The sequence below is a fragment of the Schistocerca americana genome, chromosome 8 (genome assembly GCF_021461395.2).
Source record: "Schistocerca americana isolate TAMUIC-IGC-003095 chromosome 8, iqSchAmer2.1, whole genome shotgun sequence".
NCBI lineage: Eukaryota > Metazoa > Arthropoda > Insecta > Orthoptera > Acrididae > Schistocerca > Schistocerca americana.
The window spans coordinates 51,017,882-51,045,485 of NC_060126.1; the positions used below are offsets into that span (position 1 = coordinate 51,017,882).

Here is a 27,604-nt window from a genome sequence, read left to right on the forward strand (position 1 = left end):
TTGCCTCAAGAATATTTATTAAATGATCAGTACTGTGTGGTTTTAGATAAACTTGATAAATAGGTTTACCATGAAGGTTTATGAGAATGTGAGAAATAGAGCTTTCTGCACTGTGAATAAGTGCAGCAAATTCTGTTTATTTATACAAAAATAAGTTATATAATGGTATTTATTTTCTATTTCAATTTATATTTGAAATTATTACAGTATTGATAAATATTTTAACAGCTCCATAAAACAGAGATTTATAAAATAATTCCTATATGCACATTTCTCTTAAAATAATTTAATATTCTTTGGTTTTGAAAATTAGTATTTTGGTATATAAAATAAATATTTTCTCATATCAGTTTCAATAAAACTTCAAAACTGATGTTTCAGCTTTGATAAATCAAGAGGTACAGTCCTGAGGAAGCTTGCACTGTCACGAGTGTGAGTGACTTGATGGGTGTTCTCAATAGACATCTTCTTACTCGTGTCCATAAGAATTACTTCCTCTTTGGATTCCTTTTGCCTGCTTATCTGGTCAGCCTCCTCACCTGTCATGCCATACCTGTATAAAAGTTGATAATATTACTGACAACACTTTTAAATTTTGAACATGGTAACACTGAAAGCTTAATCAAATGGAAGAAACAGCATGAACATGGTCTAGAACAGAAGTGGAGCTTATGTCATAGTCTTTTTTTAAATTAATCATAAAATAGTGTGTCATAAAACATAAAAAAATGGTTTTGGAATGGAAGCATCTTAGCACACAATATACTATCTGGTAACAGACCATAAAGTTTTTTATCAGAGAGTATCAATAATGTAAGGAAAAGATAGATTGCTACTTACTGTAAAGACAACATGTTAAGTTGCAGACAGGTGCAACTAAAAGACACTTACATTTTAGCTTTCAGGCATTCTGGTTCAAGCTGCTGGGGATGGCAGTCATGTATGTAAGGTGTGCTTGCTTGTGTGAATAAATGTGTGTGTTTTCTCTTTCTGATGAAGGCTGTGATGAAAAGATAACGTGTAAGAGTCTTATAGTTGCACCTGTCTGTAATTCAACATTTTGTCTTTTCAGTAAGTAGCAATGTATCATTTTGTTACATTGTTTCTATTCCAATCTGGAGTTTCCATTGTTTGATCTTATCAGAGAGTATCACAGACATAGCAATAAATCAATAAAAATATTAGTTTCTGGAATTAGGGGTTTCTTCAACCAGTAAAGTGGAACAAAAGAGAGTACAAAAGACATACATGCCGTTTCTGATTACCCTCATTGATAGTATGCTGCCACAGGATACAAGGAATTTGGAGTAATCTGGACTTGTACATTAAAATCTCCCTGGACTCTGGTTGGAAGGGAGGATAGACAAACCATGTGAGGAAAAGGCGCATACACATACAAAGAATCAGAAATAGCTGCTGTGTTGGAGGTAGGGCATTTCTGTCACTATGACAAGTGTAACACTTTAGTATGTCACATGAATAAGATTATGTCAGACCATGTTCAGTGAGAAAGTCATGTGCAGGATGGGCAAGACATGCAGTATTGGCTGAATAGAATGAGGTTACATCATGAGTGCCCAAATCATGGACAAGCCATCACTTATCTCTTGAAGGGACTGGGCTTTTCACTGCCCATGCGCCAAGAGAGTTTAGGAGTACTTGGATTCAGAAAAACATTTCCCAGACAAATTAGGTGTCATATACCTAGACCTTCACTAATGGGGTACTATAATATGATAAGAACATCAGGCTATGCATTCCTCTAATCTACCAGGGGCCCATAACTTCAGCAAAACTGTCAGTTCAAAATTGTGTTTAGTATGGTATGAAGAACACTCCCCAGGCCATGAACATTGTTCTTGTGTGCCCCTCCCGCCAGATCAGCTGCCTTCAATCCTACTGAGATCTGGAATCCCATAAATTAAGACTGCCAACCCTGGAACCACTTCTGACCAGTCTCCATTTCTCGGACAGTGATTGAGTAGTTGCAGATCAAAATGGCATCCTGACACACACACACACAGAGTTTAGTGGAGTCCACGCCATGACTTTCTGCCATCGTCATTGTGGTGAAAAAAGTACTACATGCTACTAGGTGACTTTAATTTAATTACTCATGAGTGTAATACAAAACTACATAAATTAGAATATAGAAAGTATAAAGACTGTTCCATCTCAAATCAACAAATGGAAGTATGATTTTCAACCTGTTCCACTTGGATTTATTTTAAATTAATTATAAATATAGTATTTGTACATTTTAATGCAAAACATGTTTTTTCACATTTTTCTGATGTAAGATTACTGAGTAATGGGGGCTTAAAATGTAGAAAAGAAATCAAATTTTTGACTTGCAGACCAACATTCATTTGTTCATGAGTTGTGTTCTAATTAAGCTAGAACAATAAAATTGAGTTCATTTGAAAGCTCTTTTAAAGGGCTTTCATATGATACAAAACATTACTATTTGGAAAAAATATATACTTTTTAAATATTTAAAAAAAACACCATTACTGAATTTTGAAAAACTGCATAGTTAAAATTCTTAAGGAAACCTATACGAAAAACAGCATTTTCTTCTAATGTTCTAAAAGTTTCAACTTGGAATTGTGCATGGGATCATTATCAAAATTAATTTTATGTTTATGATGGTGCTGTAAAACTCCCTCAAAGTATTATGGTATCGCTAAATGTAGACATCAAAATAAAATAGCTTATAATAAGTTAGACAAAAACAACATTTACCTTATCAATGTTAAATTAACAGTTACAAGAAGTTGAAAACCTTTAAAAAAGTCAAAACAACTGAATAATTGAGATAGCCCTAAATTCAGTAAATTATTAGTCCTTGTAGTACAGCAGTTGTACCTAATCAGCTTCTTGCATGTCACTATTTCTGCACAGGGTAATGTATAAGTTTGCCCTGTAGGAGTTTTGAGGTTCAAGACAGCAATCAGCTTCTTGCATGTCACCATTTCTGCACAGGGTAATGTATAAGTCTGCCCTGTAGGAGTTTTGAGGATCAAGACAGCCTTTACTTCTTAGCTGCTTGCACAAAGAATGTTCAGATGAGTGGGAAATGTGAAAGACGTGGGTGGTCCATATGGATGAAAGAAGCTAACTGTGTTTTCACCCATTTCCTGATTTTTGCCATCAGCAATCCAGTTTTGCTTTCATGAGAGTGCAAATAGAATTTTGTTCTTATTTTGCTCTTGCTTAGGAGAACAAAAATGTGAAGTCTGTGTGTCTCCACAATTGTTCAGTATTTTTCAGATCTCAGTTCTTCATTTTCATGTACTTCTATAGTAGCATATGTGACACTGATCCCTTCTACATTATTCTTGGCAAACATGTAAAGTTGTTGGAGTGTCATGATTTGATCAGTGTAATGGCACGTAGTTGCTTGGCTATTCAACCAACACCATTTACATGAGATGTCACTGAAAACTACCACCTTACTTCAGCATCGAAATTTCTTCATGATAGCACAGATTGATGAAGTTCTTTTTGTTTTCGTACTGAGTTGTTGCTCCGTCAAGGAAGTAATATATTTTAATTGCTTTTTTATTAAATTTTGTGATCAGGAAGCCAATCAAGTCAGTAAAATCACAAATCATTAAGAGCTTATCTTCTTTAAGCTCATTTTTCAATCTTTTTTTGAAAGGTTGATTGTTGACTTGCCACAAAGGAATGTTGTGTCAATGATTTTATTTTGTCAAAAAATGGATCAATAAAGTTATTAGAGGATTTTTTGTGATGGTTTCTAGAGGTGTACAATCAACAGAGACCCACTATTTGTAAGTTATCTGGTCATTATCATTAGTATCCAACAATTCTTGTAAATACTTTTCAAGTGTTTCTTGTCCTGGACAGAACTGACATTCACCAGAGTGACAAGCAGGTAATGCTGGGTTACACACAACTCTTGCAATCCAGTCATTGTAGGTTTTATTGGACGATCATCATTCATTGTCATCTGAAGAATGTCACAACCAGCCAGCATAAGTTTGAAGTTTTGGAGAGTAATATACACAGAAACACTATGATTACCATCACTTCCAACTAAAATAAAATTTTTGGGATGTAGCTCTACAAACTTACAGAGCCCATTGTGGGGAACTGGATAACTGTGTTTGAAGTGTGGATAAATTTCTTTCAAATTGCTTAAAACTAACTTAACTTCTGCATCACCTATTATGAGCACAAAATATTTTTTACCAGGCACTGACCTGCTTGTCTCATCACAACATTAAAAGTTTCTTTACCAAGTCAGCAATCATTTGATTAACAGTCTTGCCAGGTTTCAGACTGGGACAAAATAGCCTTGGTCTACACCAAATCTTTTACATTTCTTGCCATGTAGTTTGTTATGTTAAATTCCTCATGATGCTTCATACTCTAGCTTCTAGATAAAATGGTGAGAATTTCCATCTTCATTACTTCAAGATGTGCAAGTACTAAATTTCTCTTTCAGCTGAATGATCTACATCTACATCTACATTTATACTCCGTAAGCCACACAACGGTGTGTGGCGGAGGGCAATTTACGTGCCACTGTCATTACCTCCCTTTCGTGTTCCAGTCGCATATGGTCCGCGTGAAGAACGACTGTCTGAAAGCCTCCGTGCGCGCTCTAATCTCTCTAATTTTACATTCATGATCTCCTCTGGAGGTATAAGTAGGGGGAAGCAATATATTCGATACCTCATCCAGAAATGCACCCTCTTGAAACCTGGCGAGCAATCTACACCGCGATGCAGAGCGCCTCTCTTGCAGAGTCTGCCACTTGAGTTTATTAAACATCTCCGTAATGCTATCACGGTTACCAAATAACCCTGTGACGAAACGCGCCGCTCTTCTTTGGATCTTCTCTATCTCCTCCGTCAAACCGATCTGGTACGGATCCCACACTGATGAGCAATACTCAAGTATAGGTCGAACGAGTGTTTTGTAAGCCACCTCCTTTGTTGATGGACTACATTTCCTAAGCACTCTCCCAATGAATCTCAACCTGGTACCCGCCTTACCAACAATTAATTTTATATGATCGTTCCACTTCAAATCGTTCTGTACGTATATTCCCAGATATTTTACACAGGTAACTGCTACCAGAGTTTGTTCCGCTATCATATAATCATACAATAAAGGACCCTTCTTTCTATGTATTCGCAATATATTACATTTGTTTATGTTAAGGGACAGTTGCCACTCCCTGCACCAAGTGCCTATCCATTGCAGATCTTCCTGCATTTTGCTACAATTTTCTAATGCTGCAACTTCTCTGTATACTACAGCATCATCCGTGAAAAGCCGCATGGAACTTCCGACACTATCTACTAGGTCATTTATATATATTGTGAAAAGCAGTGGTCCCATAACACTCCCCTGTGGCACGCCAGAGGTTACTTTAACGTCTGTAGACGTCTCTCCATTGATAACAACATGCTGTGTTCTGTTTGCTAAAAACTCTTCAATCCAGCCACAGAGCTGGTCTGATATTCCGTAGGCTCTTACTTTGTTTATCAGGCGACAGTGCGAAACTGTATCGAACGCCTTCCGGAAGTCAAGAAAAATAGCATCTACCTGGGAGCCTGTATCTAATATTTTCTGGGTCTCATGAACAAATAAAGCGAGTTGGGTCTCACACGATCGCTGTTTCCGGAATCCATGTTGATTCCTACATAGTAGATTCTGGGTTTCCAAAAACGACATGATACTCGAGCAAAAAACATGTTCTAAAATTCTACAACAGATCGATGTCAGAGATATAGGTCTATAGTTTTGCGCATCTGCTCGACGACCCTTCTTGAAGACTGGGACTACCTGTGCTCTTTTCCAATCATTTGGAACCCTCCGTTCCTCTAGAGACTTGCGGTACATGGCTGTTAGAAGGGGGGCAAGTTCTTTCGCGTACTCTGTGTAGAATCGAATTGGTATCCCGTCAGGTCCAGTGGACTTTCCTCTATTGAGTGATTCCAGTTGCTTTTCTATTCCTTGGACACTTATTTCGATGTCAGCCATTTTTTCGTTTGTGCGAGGATTTAGAGAAGGAACTGCAGTGCAGTCTTCCTCTGTGAAACAGCTTTGGAAAAAGGTGTTTAGTATTTCAGCTTTATGCGTGTCATCCTCTGTTTCAATGCCATCATCAAACTGGAGTGTCTGGATATGTTGTTTCGAGCCACTTACTGATTTAACGTAAGACCAGAACTTCCTAGGATTTTCTGTCAAGTCAGTACATAGAATTTTACTTTCGAATTCACTGAACGCTTCACGCATAGCCCTCCTTACGCTAACTTTGACATCATTTAGCTTCTGTTTGTCTGAGAGGTTTTGGCTGCGTTTAAACTTGGAGTGAAGCTCTCTTTGCTTTCGCAGTAGTTTCCTAACTTTGTTGTTGTACCACGGTGGGTTTTTCCCATCCCTCACAGATTTACTCGGCACGTACCTGTCTAAAACGCATTTTACGATTGCCTTGAACTTTTTCCATAAACACTCAACATTGTCAGTGTCGGAACAGAAATTTTCGTTTTGATCTGTTAGGTAGTCTGAAATCTGCCTTCGATTACTCTTGCTAAACAGATAAACCTTCCTCCCTTTTTTTATATTCCTATTAACTTCCATATTCAGGGATGCTGCAACGGCCTTATGATCACTGATTCCCTGTTCTGCACTTAAAGAGTCGGAAAGTTCGGGTCTGTTTGTTATCAGTAGGTCCAAGATGTTATCTCCACGAGTCGGTTCTCTGTTTAATTGCTCGAGGTAATTTTCGGATAGTGCACTCAGTATAATGTCACTCGATGCTCTGTCCCTACCACCCGTCCTAAACATCTGAGTGTCCCAGTCTATATCTGGTAAATTGAAATCTCCACCTAAGACTATAACATGCTGAGAAAATTTATGTGAAATGTATTCCAAATTTTCTCTCAGTTGTTCTGCCACTAATGCTGCTGAGTTGGGAGGTCGGTAAAAGGAGCCAATTATTAACCTAGCTTGGTTGTTGAGTGTAACCTCCACCCATAATAATTCACAGGAACTATCCACTTCTACTTCACTACAGGATAAACTACTACTAACAGCGACGAACACTCCACCACCGGTTGCATGCAATCTATCCTTTCTAAACACTGTCTGTACCTTTGTAAAAATTTCGGCAGAATTTATCTCTGGCTTAAGCCAGCTTTCTGTACCTATAACGATTTCAGCTTCGGTGCTTTCTATCAGTGCTTCACCAATGCAGCTTTGACAGTTGACAATTACAATACCGATTGCTGCTTGGTCCCCGCATGTCCTGACTTTGCCCCGCACCTGTTGAGGCTGTTGCCCTTTCTGTACTTGCCCAAGGCCATCTAACCTAAAAAACCGCCCGGCCCATGCCACACAACCCCTGCTACCCGTGTAGCCTCTTGTTGTGTGTAGTGGACTCCTGACCTATCCAGCGGAACCCGAAGCCCCACCACCCTATGGCGCAAGTCGAGGAATCTGCAACCCACACGGTCGCAGAACCGTCTCAGCCTCTGATTCAGACCCTCCACTCGGCTCTGTACCAAAGGTCCGCAGTCAGTCCTGTCGCTGATGCTGCAGATGGTGAGCTCTGCTTTCATCCCGCTAGCGAGACTGGCAGTCTTCACCAAATCAGATAGCCGCCGGAAGCCAGAGAGGATTTCCTCCGATCCATAGCGACACACATCATTGGTGCCGACATGACATCATCACTGATTCTTCATCTAATTCTTCAGAAGACAGCAATAATACTTTTCTTTGGGTTGTTGAAGTTACTTTTATTAGTTATTTTCTTAGGATTCTTTGCCCCATACAGACATTTTTTCTGAACTGCCAAGTCATCACCAGATGCACAGAAGCACTGAAATTATCAAGTGTTGTACTTGTCACAATGTATTGTTCATTGCAACATTTGGCATTTTTTACACTCATGTCTACTTGTCTACTTGTAAATTTTTTTTCTGGCACTTGTTGCATACATTCTGACTTAATGTTAAGGAAGGTTTACTTTCTATCATCCATTGGGAAACAGGACAAGTTTTGTCTTATGGTTATTTTAACCCTTTTCATTAAATGGATTACAACACAAAGCTGAAATTTTAGGCATGTCAATCTCAAATGAAGAATAATTTGTATGAAATATTTTCAAGGTTCATTACACCATCTTTCTTTCTCCACTTCTTGCACATCCTGGAATAAAATTTAAGGTATGTCAATAGTCTGCAAATGTTAACTAGTTGTAGGCATATAAACTTAAACACTGTTGTGAGAAATGTACAAAAGTATCTTCAAACTAATTTTAAAACACATTTCAGAATCACTCAAATAATTTAACATTATAGGCTATGTCACAACAAAAGAAAATTCACATGTAACTTTCAGCAAAGATTAACAACAGCTGGCTGAATGTTATCCAATGACAAAATACTAAACAGATGGTAAATAGTCACAGTGACCAACCATTTTGTGTATGGTGCTTAAAATGAGTTCAGAGATGAAGGGAGATTTATTAACCTTGAGCTATTAAGTTAGCTAGTGCTACTCTTTAAAATGCAATTGTTTGTACGAGAATTATAATTTTGTAGGCCAAGTAATACATCCAAAGATAAGAAGATTTTAGACAGTGAAAGGTAGCAAAATAGAAATAATGACATTCATGATCTGAATGACATTTAAAAGACTTTTAATAAACATAAAATTACTTTTTATAGTGATTCTATGCTCATCACAAGTTGAAACTTTCAGAATATGTAAAGGAAAAGAGTAATTTATTCACATTTTTTCGACTAATTATGTTGCATTCCATATGATGCCCTTTAGAAGAGCTTTTGCATTTTTGAGCACTGTAACCTGTTACCAGAAAAATGCAAAAAAGAATTGTTTTGCGTTACTTTATTGTTGTTGTGGTCTTCGGTCCTGAGACTGGTTGGTGCAGCTCTCCATGCTACTCTATCCTCTGCAAGCTTCTTCATCTCCCAGTACCTACTGCAACCTACATTCTTCTGTATCTGTTTGGTGTATTCATCTCTTCGTCTCACTCTATGATTTTTACCCTCCACTTTGCCCTCCAATACTAAATTGGTGGACTCTTGATGCCTCAGAACATGTCCTACCAACCGATCCCTTCTTCTAGTCAATTTGTGCCACAAACTTCTCTTCTCCCCAATCCTATTCAATATGTCCTCATTAGTTACATGGTCAACCCATCTAATCTTTAGCATTCATCTGTACGACTTCCTGGCACTTAAATCTATACTCAATGTTAACGAATTTCTCTTCTTCAGAAACGCTTTCCTTGCCATTGCCAGTATACATTTTATATCCTCTCTACTTCAACCATCATCAATTATTTTGCTCACCAAATAGCAAAGCTCCTCATTTCCTAATTTAATTCCCTCAGCATCATCTGACTTAATTAGACTACATTCCATTATCTTCGTTTTGCTTTTGTTGATGTTCATCTTATATCCTCCTTTCAAGGCACTATCCATTCCATTCAACTGCTCTTCTAAGTCCTTTGCTGTCTCTAACAGAATTACAATGTCACAAATTTTTCTTTTGTTTCCTTCACTGCTTGCTCAATAAACAGATTGAATAATATCAGGGAGAGGGTACAATCCTGTCTGACTCCCTTCCCAACCACTGCTTCCCTTTCATGTCCATCGACTCTTATAACTACCATCTGGTTTTTGTACAAATTGTAAATAGCCTTTCGCTCCCTGTATTTTACCCCTGCCACCTTCAGAATTTGAAAGAGAGTCTGAGGGGTATTTCACCTATCTCATACATCTTACTCACCAGATGGTAGAGTTTTGTTAGGCCTGGCTCTCCCAAGGCTGTCAGTAGTTCTAATGGAATGTTGTCTACTCCCAGGGCCTTGTTTCGACTTAGGTCTTTCAGTGCTCTATCAAACTCTTCACAAAGTATCGTATCTTCCATTTCATCTTCATCTGCATCCTCTTCCATTTCCATAATATTGTCCTCAAGTACATCACCCTTGTATAGACCCTGTATATGCTCCCTCCACCTTTCTGCTTTCCCTTCTTTGCTTAGAACTGGGTTTCCATCTGAGCTCTTGATATTCATACAAGTGGTTCACTTTTCTCCAAACGTCTCTTTAATTTTCCTGTAGGCAGTATCTATCTTACCCCTCATGAGATAAGCCTCTACATCCTTACATTTGTCCTCTAGCCATCCCTGCTTAGCCATTTTGCACTTCCTGGGGGTCGTGTCTATCTTGGTCATAATAAGGCGTTCGCTATGCTGTTTGTAGTAGCTTACCCTCACTCCTATTTTTTTAATTCATTATTAAACTGACTCCTGCATTACCCCTATTTGATCTTGTATTTATAACCCTGTATTCACCTGACCAAAAGTCTTGTTCCTCCTGCCACTGAACTTCACTAGTTCCTACTATATCTAACTTTAACCTATCTATTTCCCTTTTTAAGTTTTCTAACCTACCTGCTCGATTAAGGGATCTGGCATTCCACGCTCCGATCCGTAGAACGCCAGTTTTCTTTCTCCTGATAACGACATCCTCCTGAGTAGTCCCCACCTGGAGATCCGAATGGGGGACTATTTTACCTCCGGAATATTTTGCCCAAGAGGACGCCATCATCATTTAACCATACAGTAAAGCTGCATGCCCTCGGGAAAAATTACAGCTGTAGTTTCCCCTTGCTTTCAGCCGTTCACAGTGCCAGCACAGCAAGGCCGTTTTGGTTAGTGTTACAAGGCCAGATCAGTCAATCATCCAGATTGTTGCCCCTGCAACTAATGAAAAGGCTGCTGCCCCTCTTCAGGAAACACATGTTTGTCTGGCCTCTCGACAGATACCCCTCCGTTGTGGTTGCACCTACGGTACGGCTATCTGTATCGCTGAGGCACGCGAGCCTCCCCACCAACGGCAAGGTCCATGGTTCTTTGGGGGGCGTTACTATTTATGCATAACAAAAACATAAAAAATTTGAACAAGGGGTAATGACTCTTACTACATTTCTCCATTGTGTTGCATTTTAGAAAATGTGCAAGCAGTCTTTGTAATACAGGGTGTACACGTGTTTTTTTCCCAGATTTACCAGTTAAAAATACACTATCCCCAGGTGAAAATACACATTTTCCCAGGTGAAAATACACTTTCTCTGTGTTAGGTGACAGTATACTTTCCCTCTGAACTGTAAAACTTATCAATCCTCTTAATGGTAATTGTTTTATACACTGGTGTAGAACTTCCCAGCACTTTAGGAAATGAAACCCAGCAAAAAAAGATGTGTTTCGGAAAGATATATGCACTGCATATTTTCATATTACAAAAGTATAAATACCAAACATAGCTTATTGGTTTCCAAAGCTTTGAACCTGAGACTGCAATGCACTTTTGTCAGCCACTCATAGCTCTCATCACATTTTCTTGCCAGCAAATGACAGCAGATATTCAAAGCATAGGTCACTTGCCGTAGTCAGCCAATAACAACATTACTGTTAAGTAGCATGAACAAATAAATAGGGAAAGTTCATGGTTCACATTAATATACATATAGTATAGCTACAACAAAAGCTAAGCTTTCACATATGATAATGGTCTTCTTTGTGTGTTACCCATTAAGGCATATCAAACAAAAATGTATCAGAAAAATTTTAAATGAGGACATAAACTTCTGGTCTTCTGGGCCCAAAATTTTTCTGAGTAGGTGGTCCTCAAAGTGTTTAGTTTTGAATGAGAGTCAAATACTCTGTGATTTAAGAAATTCATACCATGTTCTCACACATAACACACTGTATCTTGCATAAAAGGAAATTTACTTTGAAAGAAATGCTTCTCAAACCACCATTCACAACATCTTACCACAACATGTAAGAAATAGGTCTGTTTGAGCAGTTGCCAGAGAGTGCCAGAAGACAGGTGCACATGCACAGCTACAATGATGTAGGAAATCTGTGCTTGGTTGTTTGTTCTGCTCATATACCTTTCATCACATTTCTGTTTGGAATTTCATGAATAGTGGGGCATCATATGACAACGTGCAGCAGTGCAGAAAATTGTTTGGAGAGGACGCATGCAGTTACTGTACTTAAGGCAATTGTTTTATCATATGCTATCAAAATAAGAAATGCAAAATTAGAAAGCAGTCCTTGGCACAATATTCATTTCAAATATAAACTCAGCAATGCTACCAGTGATGCTATGTAGTGACTTTAACATAGATTCCTTTTTTATTCACACTCTGAAATACTATTATGCAGCATTTCCAATCATGTTGACATTCACACAGCACTGCAAGAAGCTGTAGTCCATTTTAAATTACTTGATGGTTGATACTTCATGGGCTGGAACTGATTTCCTCCAATGAGAGTGCTCAATGTCACACTCAAACCATTCACTGTTACCAAACACCCGCAACAAATTCTCAGCTCAGTTCAATTGTTTGGCTAGTACTGTGTATCAAATGTGCATATTCCTTTACCATCTTTGTATGTGTGTTTTTCACATGGTTTATCATGTCTGATGAAATCTGAAAGAAAGGGGTAGACACAGGATCTGGAATGCAAACACATCAGAAAAGAAAGCCAGGTAAGGAAATGTGTTTAAAGGACAATTGTGACAACTCGTGTGCAAAGTGTGGGAATACTTTGAGGGGGGAGAGGAAAATGGAGGCACTCTCTTATTGGTTTCCAAAGTAGTTGTGTGAACAGCAGGTGCAGTTAAGGTTAGTGAACTGACCATAATTCACATTAGTAAGGAGAAATATGAGAATGAAAGAAGCAAAGCAGGGCCCTCTTGTCTTCATACACTAGGCAAGAAAAGAAGTGTGCAGAAACACACAACAAATTTTGATGCTTTCGCACAAGATGTGATCTGGCATCACATATACAATGATTATTATCATAAAAGAGATTGGCCTACATTAGATAAGCTTTGTATAACACTGCACAAGGCCAAACTTTTTGAAGGCAGCAGATCATTGCGGCTGGTTCTACAGAGTCTCAGTTTCAAATATGAAAATATTTCAGGCTGTAAAATGTTGATGGAATGAGAAGCCATAACCACATGGCGATGCAGATTTTTATGTGAAATGAAATACATTAATTTTTAGGACATTGTTTGGATCAAAGAAACATGGGTGAATGCAGGTCATACTGTTTTGAAAGGTAGGAGTGGTGACAAAGTAGAAGGTATGTCACTCCCCACTGGAAAAGGTCATAGAATTTATTCTGTTGCATGCTGGTATCTACCATGGCTTTATTCCTGGCTGTCAATTGCTTTTTGGATCTAAGAAAACATCAGAGTACCATAAGGAAATAAATCGTGAAACATTTTTAAACTGGTTAGAAAATACATTGTTATCAAGTTTAGAAAACCCTCAGTAATTATTATTAACACTGCTCTGTTCCATTCAGTTTTAAAGGATAAGACTCAATCCCTGTCCTCTCAAAAGGAAGACATTATGCAGTGGTTATGACAATACAGAGTTACTGTGGATGATTCATTGAAAAAAGCATAATTATTAGAACTCATGTCATAGTTTCCAACCTGTGTTATCAATGAGGTAGCTTATACATATGGACATAGAATCACAAGACTACCACCTTATCACTAATAGGTTAATGCTATTGAACTTATTTGGGCACAAGTGAAAGGATATGTTGCTCACAAAAATAAAGAATTTACTAAAATGAAGTTAACTGACTATTCAGTGCCTGGAAAATGTCACTGACTAGGACTGGAGGGCTGTTGTGGTGCATACAAAGCATGTAATTGATGAAGTGTGGAATAATGAACGTCTTCTCAAAGGTAATGTTACGGAACTTATTATTACTTTCAGCTGATCATTCACTTCGCTAAGTTCCTGTGACTCTGACATGAGTGGTATCCACCCTCTTTTGGATAGCACAGCTGCCTGCAGCTAGCAATTGGGTGGGGTGGGAGGTGAAAACAAAAAAGTTTCCTTCCTTTTAAGCAGTGTACATTATTTCTATAGCCATGCCTGTGTGCCCTGTAATGGGGAAAATGTCAGCTCCTGAAACTAATATGAAGGTAGTTCCACGTAACCAATGAAAGCAAGGAATTACAATCTACTTTTGGCACTGATTTCTCTCTTTAGTTTTCTCACAGAGGTTAGCATTAACCATTATGAACAAAGACAGTGTGATGAATAATCTGCTACATGTTGTTGACCACTGTCTCCCCAAATACATTACATCACCAGGGTGTGGATATGTCAGCAGTTCAGTCACTTAAAATCAGCTGTGGACAGAGCATCTCAATTTCCCTTCATACCTCAAAACATGGTTTCAACAAAATGGCCTTAAACTTAACTTTTGAAAGACCTTGTTTACACAATTTAGAACCAAACAATCAAAAATCAATGTACATAAAAATCAAGTTATGAACAAAGCTCAGTCCACGAAATTCTTAGGACTAAACTTGGACAAAAATCTAAGTTGGCAAGTACTTATAGATTATTTAACAACAAAATTTTGCCTTTGCAGTGGATATACTATATGGTATAACAGACATGAGCTGCAGAAAAGTGGTGTACTACAGTTACTTTGAATCCATAATTAGGTGTGGTTTAATTTTTTGTAAAAATTCAAGCTAGATGTCATGAACCCTACTACTTCAAAAAAGAATTGTTAGAAAAATGTGTGCTACCCCTCCAAGAACATCCTGCCACCCATTATTCAAGGACCTAAAAATATTATCTATCCTGCATTGTACATATTTGAAATTATCATCTTTTTACATGGTAACCCATGAAGAATACCATTTCAAACATATGTACAACGCTAGACACATCATTTGAATAGTGGGACTGTTTAATATTATAGCATTATGTATAATATTGTAAACATATAAAAAGATATTATATTACATTGTATATAACATTGTATACATATATAAAGACAATGTACTGTTACATCATAAGAAAAACGATTTAATAAGATTAGTACGTCCAATATCAAACTGTACTGGTAAAAAGTAGTGTTAGGTAATTATGAACATCATAAGGTTAAAATTGATGTGTCTCCAGTACAGCATGATCAGATGATCTGTTAATGTATGTCATGAGATGAATAAAACAAAAATACAAATTGGATGGTAGTTTTGTGGATGACTTCTACTACCCTTCTTATAAATGGGTGTGATCTGCACCTTTTTTCAAGAACTGGGTATACTTTTTGTTCAAGAGATCTATGATGGATTATAGTTAGAAGAGAGGCTAATTCAGCCACAAATTCAGTATAGAATCTGATAGGGATTTCATAGAGGCCTGGAGCTTTATTCAATTTTATTGGTTTCAGCTGTTTCTCAACATCACTGACTCTGATCTTTTCCATGATATGAGGATTAAATTGGGACAATTCTCCTGTGTTTTCCTTTGTAAAGGAACATTTGAAAATGGAGTTCATGATTTTAGCTTATGCCTTGCTACTGTCAATTTCAGTTCCTGTCTCATTTGCTAGGGACAGGACACTAACTTCGGTGCCACTAACAGCCTTTACAATTTCTTTGGACTCTGTGAAAGATCACTTGACAATATTCTGCTAGGGCAGCATTGAAGGCTTCACACATTGTGCTCTTGATGGCCAAATGTGTTTCATTCACCATTTCTCTAACTATAACCATACACTTTGTTTTACACCTATTACACAGTAATCTCTGTTTCTTTAAAAGTTTCCTACAGTGCCTGTATACCATGGAGGTTCCCCTCCATTATGAACTGTTCTACTAGGTACATATCTATCCAGATCATGGACAACTATCCATTTAAAATTGAGCCAGAGTTCCTCTACATGCTCCTCCACTGTGCTGAAATTTTCAAATTCCTCATTGAGATATGACACTACTGATATTTTAAAAATATAGTTTACTAAAGATCTGTATCTTTCTGCTTGTTTTAGTTGTCCTTTGTACTTTGGTAACCATGGTTGCCACAACCATGTCATGGTCACTGGTACCAGATTTGATGTGGACAGCCTCCAAGAGGTCAGATCTACTTGCTATCATTAGAATCAATATATTTCCATCATGAGGTGGATTTGTAACTATCTGTTTGAGGTAGTTTCCAGAGAATGCATTTAGTAAAGTTTCACAGGATGTCTTATCATGGTCACCACTAACAAAACTGTGATTTTTCCCAATTAATTGTTGGATGATTAAAGTCTCATCCAATGGTGACAATATGATTGGGGGACTTTTGTGCAAGAGAATTGAGGTTTTCTCTAAAGTTTTTGGTTACGTTAGGAGATGAGCCTGATGGGTGATGAAAGGATCCAATAATCACTTTATGACCAGCCCTGATGCTGAGCCTTACCCAAACAACCTCACATGCAGTTTCAATTTCTACCTCAGTGAATCTGAGTTTCTTGTCTACTGCAACAAATACACCTCCTCCATTTCCCATTTGCCTATCCTTTCATTATACACTTAAACTTTTTCTAAAAATCTCACTGCTACCAAATTCAGGTTTCTGTAACGAGTATTATGTGAGCTTCAAGGCTTTTTGTGAGTGCTTCAAACTCTGGCACTTTGCTGCAAATGCTTCAGCAGTTTAACATTAGGATTTTAATACTCTCACCTGTGGGAGGCATTTCTTTCGATCTCACACTGATACTTCTGGGTTTCCTACAGCTATCATTATTTGGATTGGATGGAGAGTCATTTAATCTCAAAACCCTCTTGTGTATCCCATGCACAGTCAGCTACCTGAGTAGCAGCCTGTGATGTGTAGTGCACACTTGACCTATTTAGGGGAACACAACAGTTCTCAACGGTAAGACACAAGTCCAGGAAATTGCAGCCTAGTTTGTTACAGAATCTTCAAAGTCTCTGGTTCAGTCCTTCCATCCAATTCAGAACCAAAGGGCCACAATCAGTTCTGGGAACAATGTTGCAAATTACAAGCTTCATTGAAACTCCATGCACAAGACTGGTCTTCTCAAACTTCTATTCCAGTCACTGGAATGGTCCAAGAACGACCTTGGAACCCAGATGACAGGCATCATTTGTGCCAACGTGCACCACAATCTGCAGTTGCTTGCATCCTGTTCCCTCAATGGCCACTGCAGTTGCCTCTTCAACATGCTGAATGAGGCTCCCTGAGATACACATTGAATGCACCGGTGTCGTTTCCTTGCTGTCATTTCCCTAAGGAGTAGTACTATTCACCATACATTTGAACTGTCAACAATTAATAGACCCCTACCTGATTGTGTTTGCCTCCTCCTGACACCAGACAGCATATGTTTCCCCAAAACAGGTGAAGTGAAAGACAGCACCTCGAAGTTGTTGATTATGGGGATCGGTGCAACACCCTGAGTCCTCCCTGGTCCCCATCCACCCTGTGCAGGATGCCTATATCTACCATTCTACATCTAGATCTACATATATACTCCGCTAGCCACCAAGCAGTGTGTGGCGGAGGGCACAATTCGCGCCGAAGTCATATTTCCTCCCCTCTATTCCACTCACAGATCACGCGAGGAAAAAAACGACTGTCTGAATGCCTCAGTACGAGCTCTTATTTCCCTTATCTTTGAATGGTGATCATTGCATGATTTGAAAGTTGGTGGTAATAATATATGCTCTACATCCTCAATGAAGATCGGATTTCAGAATTTAGTGAGCAGCCCCTTCTGTTTGGCACGCCATCTATCTGCAAGTGTGTCCCACCTCAAACTTTCTAAGAGATTTGTAACACTCTCATGATGGCTAAATGTATCAGTCATGAATCTTACCACTCTTCTTTGGACCTTCTCAATCTCTTGAATCAGATCCAACTGGTAAGGGTCCCATACAGATGAACAATACTCCAAGACTGGACAAACTAACGTATTGTAAGCTATTTCCTTTGTTGAAGGACTGAATTGCTTCAGGATTCTACCAATAAACTGCAATCTAGAGTTCACCTTAGCCGTTACTTGTGTAATCTGATCATTCCATTTGAGATCATTTCGAATAGTCATGCCCAGATACTTGATGGACGTTACTGCTTCCAAAGACTGGGCATTTATTTTGTACTCATACATTAATGGGGAATTTTGCCTTATTATACACAGTAGGTTACACTTACTAATATTGAGAGATAACTACCAGTCATTACACCACACATTTATTTTCTGCAAATCCTAATTTATTTGTTCACAACTTTCATGTGATATTACTTTCCTGTAGACTGCAGCATCATTGGCAAACAGTCTAACCCCGCTGTCAATACCATTAACCAGATCATTTATATAAATTGTAAAAAACAGAGGACCTATCCCAGCTAGCACTCAAGCTTATTTCAAGGTGGATATTGAGTTTAGGTTCAGTTGAAAATTCAAGATTGAAAAATCAGCCTGTTACACAGCTTATTTCAAGGTGGATATTGAGTTTAGGTTCAGTTGAAAATTCAAGATTGAAAAATCAACCTGTTACACAGTTTACATCAAGCTGTAAAAATTTAGCTTGAATTAAAATAATTTTCCCAAGCTTGAAATAAACTGTAATTTCCCTGGAAGCCTGTACAGCAGATGCGCGCGCAGCATAGCTTCCATAGACATCCACAGGAAGCGCCACAAGCATTTATAAGCCTTGCACTGACTCTGCTAGGTTTACGGCCATTTTACTTTTGTGACACGCGTTAATGATTGTTGACTGTTGTGAAATTTGTTTTATACTGGAAAATAGTTTGGTAAGTGTGTGGCATCTCCTACCTTACTGCTACTCCGGGTCTGAAGAGCATATATAGTGTATTACAGGTATGTTGGTGCATTTTTCTCTAGTGGTACGTTAATATTACCAATGTCAAATATTATTACATAACGTAAAGAAATATCATATTCTTTTATGTAGAAAAATTGAGCCTGGATGAAAGTGAAATGGATTACCAGCTAAGAATACATATTACAAGTTGTTCAGCAAAAAGAGGTCATTTTAAACTAGCTCTCTAGTACGTGGCATCAATAAATTAAAACTTAATGTTATTTTACCTTGAGGGAATAAAGGTATAGTTGTGGGTAAACAACTAGAATTCTCTCATATACAGATTTATTCTCACTTAGCGTCTACACAGATACAAGTCCGGAGGCTAACTGCCGTTAGCGTCCAACATGCTCTCCAAAGCCCTCTCCTCAAAGATAGCACACTTACACACAGAACAAATATCGATTTTTATGGCACTCTACGCCACATAGCCCCGCCCCCCCCCCTCCCCCGCGCAGTATGGAGTACGTCCCTGTGAATGGGGGGGGGTTAGAAGTTAGGAGGATAATGCACAGTTCTTCTGCATCAGGCGGAAGTGGTCGACTGGTAGGAGACCGGGGGGTGAAGCCCAGTACGTCGACGGTGAAGTCAGCAAGCGACGCTGGAGGCTGAATACGATGTCCCGTCCTGGAGTGAAGGTGTAGCACTTCGTCAGCCGGCAGGCGGAGAATCACCTTGCCAGAAGGCCTAACAAAGGCACGCAAATTGCCACATGCAGCACTTCTGCTCAATTTAAAGCGGCGCACCACACGAGATTCTGCACTTCCTCCCTCAATATTGTCACATGCGAGTACCACACACACTGTATCGCCATCTACGACAACAGATAACTTATGTATGTCATCAGGGATAACTTGCTCATCGACAAGAAGACGGATGCACCGCCACAGCTGGGATGGAGACCTGTCGCCGAGACGCTCTTCGTAGATGAGCTGTCGCACATTTTCTCTCCTGGTTTTAGAGACGCGCTCCAGTATCGTTTGTTTCGCCACAGCATACTTCCCTGCTAGGGGGGGTGCTTTGACCAGATCATAAATTAAATCGACGCGGTCGTGAAGATGGTTTATGAGGCAGGCAAAGCGTGCGTCGTCGTCCAAAGCACAGACATTGAATGTTTGCTCAACCAGGTTAAACCAGAACTCCGGGTGAGCGGGTTTGAAGTCTGGTAATTTCGGCAGATTTGGCACTGCAGTCACTGCGGAGGTGCGCCTATTACTTCGGACGGAAGTAGAGCATGCAGAAGATTGCGAGTCCGGATTATTGGCGTCCCGTAATGCGGGAATCGCGAAATTCACTTGACGTCGGGGGGGCGGCTGAGAAGCGACGGACGCTCGAACGGTGTGAGGATTGTAGTCAAAATGTGCATTCTCATTGATGTGGTAGCTCGGAGAGAAGCCACAAGTGCTTAAGTATGCCGGTGAATGTCCGTTATGCACACAGTATTCACTCGACCGTGAGTGGTGGGGCTGGTTGTAGATGTCGGAGTAATTACTATCCAGCACAGAATTGTTGACCTGATTAGAAGCAACACAAGGATCCCACACACGTCCACTAGGATGCACACTCGGTGTGATATTTGCTGTTTGGCGAGCATTGAACACCTATTGACTAGCCGGCATGGAAAGATTCACATGTGGCGGGAACTGATTCGAGTTTGAATTTACTACTGGATTTTCCAAAGTAGCAAACCTCGCTCGACGCCACGAACTGTATTGAATTGTGTGTTCGACACAGGAGTAGAAATGTTCCGACCAACACTCTGTGGAGAACACGTGGTAAGGTCCAGGCTAACAAAGCCAGAGTCCACGACCGTTGGCGGTTGGAAGAAACTGGCGGCACTCGATGAATTCCACTACATGTTCTGGCTGAAGGATTCTGAAGATTCTTGCGGCATGTCCACTACGACGGCAGGAGTGCTGGAGAGATGTTGCTGGAATCCGGGCAGTGGTGAATGCTGAAAGGCCATTGTCTGGAGCTGAACAAAGGCCCTCGCGATCGCGGAGAAACCCGACGCGGTAGGCGCGAAAATAACCTTCAGGCGGTAACTCGGATGCGTATTACACAAAAACGGGGTCACCAGTGAGGCAATAAAGGTATAGTTGTGGGTAAACAACTAGAATTCTCTCATATACAGATTTATTCTCACTTAGCGTCTACACAGATACAAGTCCGTAGGCTAACTGCCGTTAGCGTCCAACATGCTCTCCAAAGCCCTCTCCTCAAAGATAGCACACTTACGCACAGAACAAATATCGATTTTTATGGCGCTCTATGGCACAACCTTTTTAAAATCTTGCCTTTTTTTGTTCTTTTACATTTCAGTTCCACAGAACTGGTAATTTCTTAAATTAATTTCGATTTCATCTTTTATTTCATTTTGATTCAGTTTTACTCACCAAAAAATAATTGTGGGTAGAATAAGAGTCTACATTTTTCTAAACAGTAGATTCCTTATAAGCTTACAGTATGAGGTGTATATGATTTCAAGTAATTGTTTCTTTATAATTCAGATTAAATGGCCCCGAAACTGTTAGAAATAGTGATGTGTGGCTTCTTCATGAAGTCATTGCAAAATTACCCAAATGTCATCATTACTTTAAAAATTTCAAACAAAAAGTTACTTAAAATTACTTTAAAACTCTTTGGAATGAAGTCACCAGAAGCAGCTGCTTACTCAGTGACGTTTATACTAGTTAATGATTCTTACTACATCAGTGAGTTTGAAGTTATTTTGCTAATCTGGGGTATAAATTATATTTAGGTTGATCAGTTTCAACTTTTTACATTTTTTATGTTTAGGTATGGCTAACATTTTCTTTTACCTGTTACAGGATCATTATACCGGCAGAAGTCAGCGATATTTGATCCTTCTCTGGTCTGTGTGCTGGGGCTGGAGGGGCTTCAGAATAATTAAATTTTAAAATAAAACAATTTTAAACACTGAAAATAAAAATTTTTAAACATACATGTCTTGATAATTTTTTTCACACCATTTCCATTCTGATATTTAATTAATTAGGTTCAATAAATTCAGATTAATAATTATATAGCTTAAAACAAGCTGTAAATACCAGGCTGTATTCCATGTGTGTAGATACAGCTGGAGCCAAACTTGATAAGTCAAGCTTGAAATATAGCTTGAACTCTGCCAACTTTGATGTTTGTTTCAAGCTTGAATACAACTAACAGGCCTGAATATTCCAGCTTTGATCAAGCTTATATACTTGAACTTTACATCTGGAAACAAGTTTGAAACCGGCTTACTGTGCTATCTGGGATTATGCTGCCCTGGGGCACACCTGAAGTTACGCCTGTTTCAGGATGACATACTGCTCTCTGTCTGTTAGAAAACTTTCTATCCAACCGCATATGTCATCAGATAGACCATAAGTGTGCACTTTTTGTAGCAAGCAACAGTGCAGAACTGAGTCAAACGCCTTTCGAAAGTCGAGAAATATGGCATCAACCTGGGAGCCGGTATCTAGAGCCTGTTGTATATCATGCACAACGAGGGCCAGCTGTGTCTCGCATGACCACTGTTTCCTAAAACCATCTTGGTTTCTGCAGATGAGCTTCTGATGGTCTAGAAAGGTCATTATGTCTGAACGCAAAATATGTTCCATGCTTCTACAACAAATTGATGCCAGTGAAATTGGCTGGTAATTATGTGCATCCGATTTTCTACCTTTTTTATAGATTGCTATGACCTGGGCCCTCTTCCAGTCCTGTGGAACATTCTGCTGTTCCAATGATCTCTGATAGATGATGGATAAGAATGGTGCTATATTTGTAGCACAGTCAACAAAAAATCTTACGGGGATACCGTCTGGGCCAGATGCCTTCCTGGCGTCTAAGGATCTTAACTGTTTTACAATACCAGACACACTAAACACTATGTCAGCCATCCTTTCGTTTGTTCGATAGTTGAAAGGGGGAATGATGCTGCAGTCCTCTACCGTAAACGAGTTTTTGAAAGCTAGGTTTAGAACTTCGGCCTTCTGTTTATCATCATCAGTTACATTACCCATACTGTCAGCAAGAGAAGGTATTAAATTATTTGTAGCGTGTTAGCCACTTGCAGTCAAGTGGATGGGTAATGACAGATCCTGCACTTTTGCAGTGGAGACAGGAGCCACAGGAGAGGATAGTACTTGAGGTACATCTGGTATAGTTATCAAACGTACACGACTCTCTGGAGCTCTTCCAACACACTGATTCACAGCAGGTGTCAACCCTTTAACAGTAATCATGGTGATTTCCAGCTGCTTATGAACATCAGTCAACTCATCTCATGTTCGAAAAGAGGCATTCACAGTGCAGCTGCATTTTGGCTGGTGCAATGTATTATAAGGCAGTAACAGATAACTTTAAATTAAGCCCCGTGATTATCTTTTAAAGTGTTGAGCTAAAAAGTTGCTGATTCCCTATAAGAACTACGAAAAACCAGATTTCTGTTAAGGTATCACAATAACCTGTGGTAAAAATTACTAGTTTCCTAAAATGTTTTGATGTTAATTATAGTTGTTAGCAAGTTCAAAAACAGAGTTAATTTATGATAAATGCAGATAATACATAGGGCTACTCCTCGTTAAGAGAAAACTAAATTAAGACAATATGTCAGTTAGAAAATCTGTTACAGTAACTAAATTTTATTCGGATTATGGCAACATAGTTTGCTGAAACCAGTAAATGTTCTACTGAAGTGGCAGTCTGAAGTTTGTTATTTCTATTTTAATATCAGTATAGATCAGCTACAGAATGGAATAATGTCAAGCATATGGAACCTTGTAAAATCACAGTCCCCACTGACAATATTGACAATATTATTGATGGTGTGAGGATTGTTTTAATATTTTAAAGGTATGAAGAACTAGTATTGTCAATAAATATTGAATGCATATGGCCTGTTAGCACCACTTGTGAAGTGACGCATTGTGTGTTGTCTGTAACAGTGCTGCAGGGACAGCCAGTGTGGTAACACTGTCACTGCAAGTGACAGACATTAACTATCAAGTAATTTGAAATGGAATGTGGCAAAAAGAAAGACAAATCTCGTGCAAAAATGAAAAACAAGTTGTTTGTATTCACTAGAACTAAGAAAATAAACTTTTCATGACTTAAACTATATATAATTTTACAAAGTTACTTATGAAGCCAAGAAACTGTAAAACTGGGAGTTTATATTCTACTCCAGGAGTAAATATAAAGTCTTGTGGGGAGTTTCAATGATAAAACACAGTGTGCTGCCAGTTATAATGTGTCGAAGAATGGTGTTAGCTGTAAATTTAATCTGTAAACAAAACAAATTAAGAAATAATGTCATGTCTTGGGATCGAACAACATTGTGTTTTGTGGAAGGCAGATATGTAAAATTAGGCTAAAGCTTTTCAGTTAGATTTTTGGGAAGCCAATTTTCTTGGAGTACCAATACTGTGTTTTCCCATGTTTTGTTCTTTATTATGACATAATGCCATACATGATAGAAGAAGAAAATGTGCACTTGAAATTCAGCAAACAGTTGAAACTAGCTAATAGTGCGGACTGAAAGACTTTGTTCCAAATAAATTGACTGCCTCTGGGGAAAAGACTAACAAAAGCCAAATTTCTTCAGCAACCAACAAAAATAACTTCATTGTTCTGCAAAGCAATTAGTGCTTGACTGCCAATAATGTGGAAATAAAACAAAATCAAGGAACTGAAACTAATAACACATTTTAGTCTTCTGTAATTATGTGAATGTATTTTAATTCATCTATAGCTCCTAGTCACAGGAGTAGTATTGTCTTCATTTAATACAAGAGCTGTAAATGAAGAGAGAACAGAAAAATCATGAAACATAAATATGAGACATGTAGAGACTACTCCCCACTACAACTACAACTGCCCTGTAAATGCACGAATCTGGCAGCTTGGACACATCAGAAAAATTTTACCAGTTAGCACCTGGCTGCTTGCAGTTACTGCTTATACATCTAACAGCCACACATTACTACAAGCAGCGAGAAGTGGGAGAAGATGCTGCTCATATGTGACTTCAGCTCTGCACATGCACATGAACCCACTGGAAACTGCTCAAATGATCATAATTTAAACAGTTGTGACACTATGTGCATCAAAAGCAGTTATGGATGAAAAAATTCCTGGGTTTTCCCAGATTTCCTGGTTGTCCTGCGGTGTATACCGCCTGTAATGACATGACATTTGTTTGACTTTAAATTCTCCTAGCTGGGGCTGTAATTCGTCTCAGTTTTTGTGTCTTTTGACATGCCTTAACAACAATTTTCCAATGCAGGGTGTCATGTGCAAATTCGAAAACTTCGTACCCAAATTTTACTTTTAGTTTCATTATATATCTTTATTTTTGCCACAGGTGAATGTATTTCCACTATCTAAAATTTTCTATTTTTGTGAATAAATCTCTTATGTGTATCAAAATGATCATTTTAATAACTGTAAAATATGTGATGTTAACACTTTTGTATTTTTTAAGCATTTTACTTAAAATTTTAGAGACACAGAAGACAGAAATAAGATGTGTCCTTTGCCAGTGCGGAAATGAATGACAGGCACTGCACTGAGCATTGTCTCAAGCATGCACATGGGGGCGTGCCTCCTGTAGATGTGGCAGTTGCTTTTTTTTTTCTTTTTTTGGTTGGAGCTGTTGGTTCTTCAATGTTGACAGAAGAAACTGTCCGGTCAGGAAGAGTGAGAGGGTAGCTGAAGAATACAGTGTCATGCAGAGCATATGTGTTCAGGGAGGCTAACAAAGGCCAAAGATGAAGATTTGAAAACTCAGAGATGATTTTACTCTATGTGTACCTATCTCTCTTTCTCTTTTACTAACACTTTCTCTCCCCCAGCATGACTGTCTCATATCTCCTATTCCACTGGTACTGTCTGCTCTCTCTTCCACTGCCACCATCTCTCTGCTACTCTCTTTCAGAACAAAAAAGTGCTAAAATGTTCGCATGCCAGATTTTTTTGTGAGGAAGGCCAAATGAGGATTTGGCAGCTGGTTTCCCACTTTTACCAGAGTCTTTTAAAGAGGAATACATTTGTCTTTTTTTATGCTCGAAAAGGAGCAGTTTTCCACGCTCTCCTTTTTCCATGCTACAGTCAGGTGTGCTGCTTATATGAAATGAATTTTATGGGTCAGTGTAGTTCTTACAGTTTATATAATTTATAATCTATAGTTTATAAGGCAAGGAAAGCGTTTCTGAGGAAGAGAAATTTGTTAACATCGAGTATAAATTTAAGTGTCAGAAAGTCGTTTCTGAAAGTATCTGTGTGGAGTGTAGCCATTTATGGAAGTGAAACATGGACGATAAATAGTTTGGACAAGAAGAGAATAGAAGCTTTCGAAATGTGGTGCTACAGAAGAATGCTGAAGATTAGATGGGTAGATCACATAACTAATGAGGAAGTATTGAATAGGATTGGGGAGAACAGACGTGTGTGGCACAACCTGACTAGAAGAAAGGATCGGTTGGTAGGACATGTTCTGAGGCATCAAGGGATCACCAATTTAGTATTGGAGAGCAGCTGGAGGGTAAAAATTGTAGAGGGAGACCAAGAGATGAACACAGTAAGCAGATTCAGAAGGATGTAGGCTGCAGTACGTACTGGGAGATGAAGCAGCTTGCACAGGATAGAGCAGCATGGAGAGCTGCATCAAACCAGTCTCAGGACTGAAGACCACAACAACAACAATATATAATTTGACACATATGAACAACAAATAATATCAGGTTAACACAAAAAATCATTTCCTTTACATTTTTCTGAATACTTTGCTCATCAGACATTGAAAAAAAGGCCAGATTAGGAAGTTTTGAAGTTCCATGAGGATATCTTCTTAAGAATATATGGTACAAATTTCAACAATCTGCCAAGAATTGAAACTATAGAAGTGGCCATCAATGTAACTGGTGCTTTTCATATGCAAAAATCATAGTTTTTCAGGGTTTTCTCAGGAAATGCCTACGAACAAATGGTGCTTTTATAAGCCACCCAAGGCCCACCCTATATCACACCTAATGCTTACAGTATGACCATTCTTCCAATAGGTATACAAATCTTTCTTAATCCAAGGGCTATCCAAAACACTTGACCCCTTAGTTCTGTTCTGAATAGAACCCAAGGTATGACCTCCTGAAAAATCAGATTTTCGCATAAGGCTCTCTGAAACATATTGGTACCATGCAGTGTTGGGCATGAACCAAAGTACTTTTTAAGTGACTCTTTTCCTTGGTTTTGTGCTGTTTGTGCATCAACTTATAGTACAAATAAGTTGTGTTAATTACTTTGTAGTTGGGCTCCTTCTGCCTTCTCTGATCGCCTCCTTCCTCTCATCTGGCATGATTTTTTATTAGTAGTATATGAAAAGGTTTCATGTAATAAGGTATTAAGGCCTTTATAATTCTGACTTGTCATGGCATGTTTTTAATACAGTCTTCCTCAGATAATTACAAACAACTCTCAAGTCACCATTTTTGTAATAGTTGATTGCAAAATCTTCAGATGTCGTGGCAGCATTTGATTCTTTGTAGTTATGAACAAACTGCAAATACAATTCACAACTGTGGCTACTGATGCTGATTACAAACCTATAAAATTATTTGTCATAGGTTGAGTACTAAATGGCGAAAATTCCCTCAAACATTTCATCAGGGGAATACAGATGATGACTGCAACAGTTTTAGCTGATTTCTATGTATTATATTATTTTCTTTAAAGTATTTAGCATTTATGAAGAACATACTTTGAAACATAACTGATATTCATTTTCATAAATGGTAAGGAACGAGGAGGTTCTACGCAGAATCGAAGAGGACAGGAATATGTGGAAAACAC

General features: G+C 38.7%; 1 protein-coding gene across 1 annotated transcript in view; it reads right to left on the minus strand.

Annotated features, from left to right (window-relative positions):
* Nucleotides 1-264: 264 nt before the first annotated feature.
* The window catches only part of LOC124545519 (T-box transcription factor TBX18-like), a 239,975-nt gene continuing 212,635 nt past the window's right edge, over nt 265-27,604 (minus strand). The window contains exon 8 of the mRNA XM_047124466.1: nt 265-553. Coding sequence (XP_046980422.1) covers nt 364-553 — 190 coding nt within the window. The 3' untranslated portion in view covers nt 265-363. The remainder of the gene's footprint in view (nt 554-27,604) is intronic.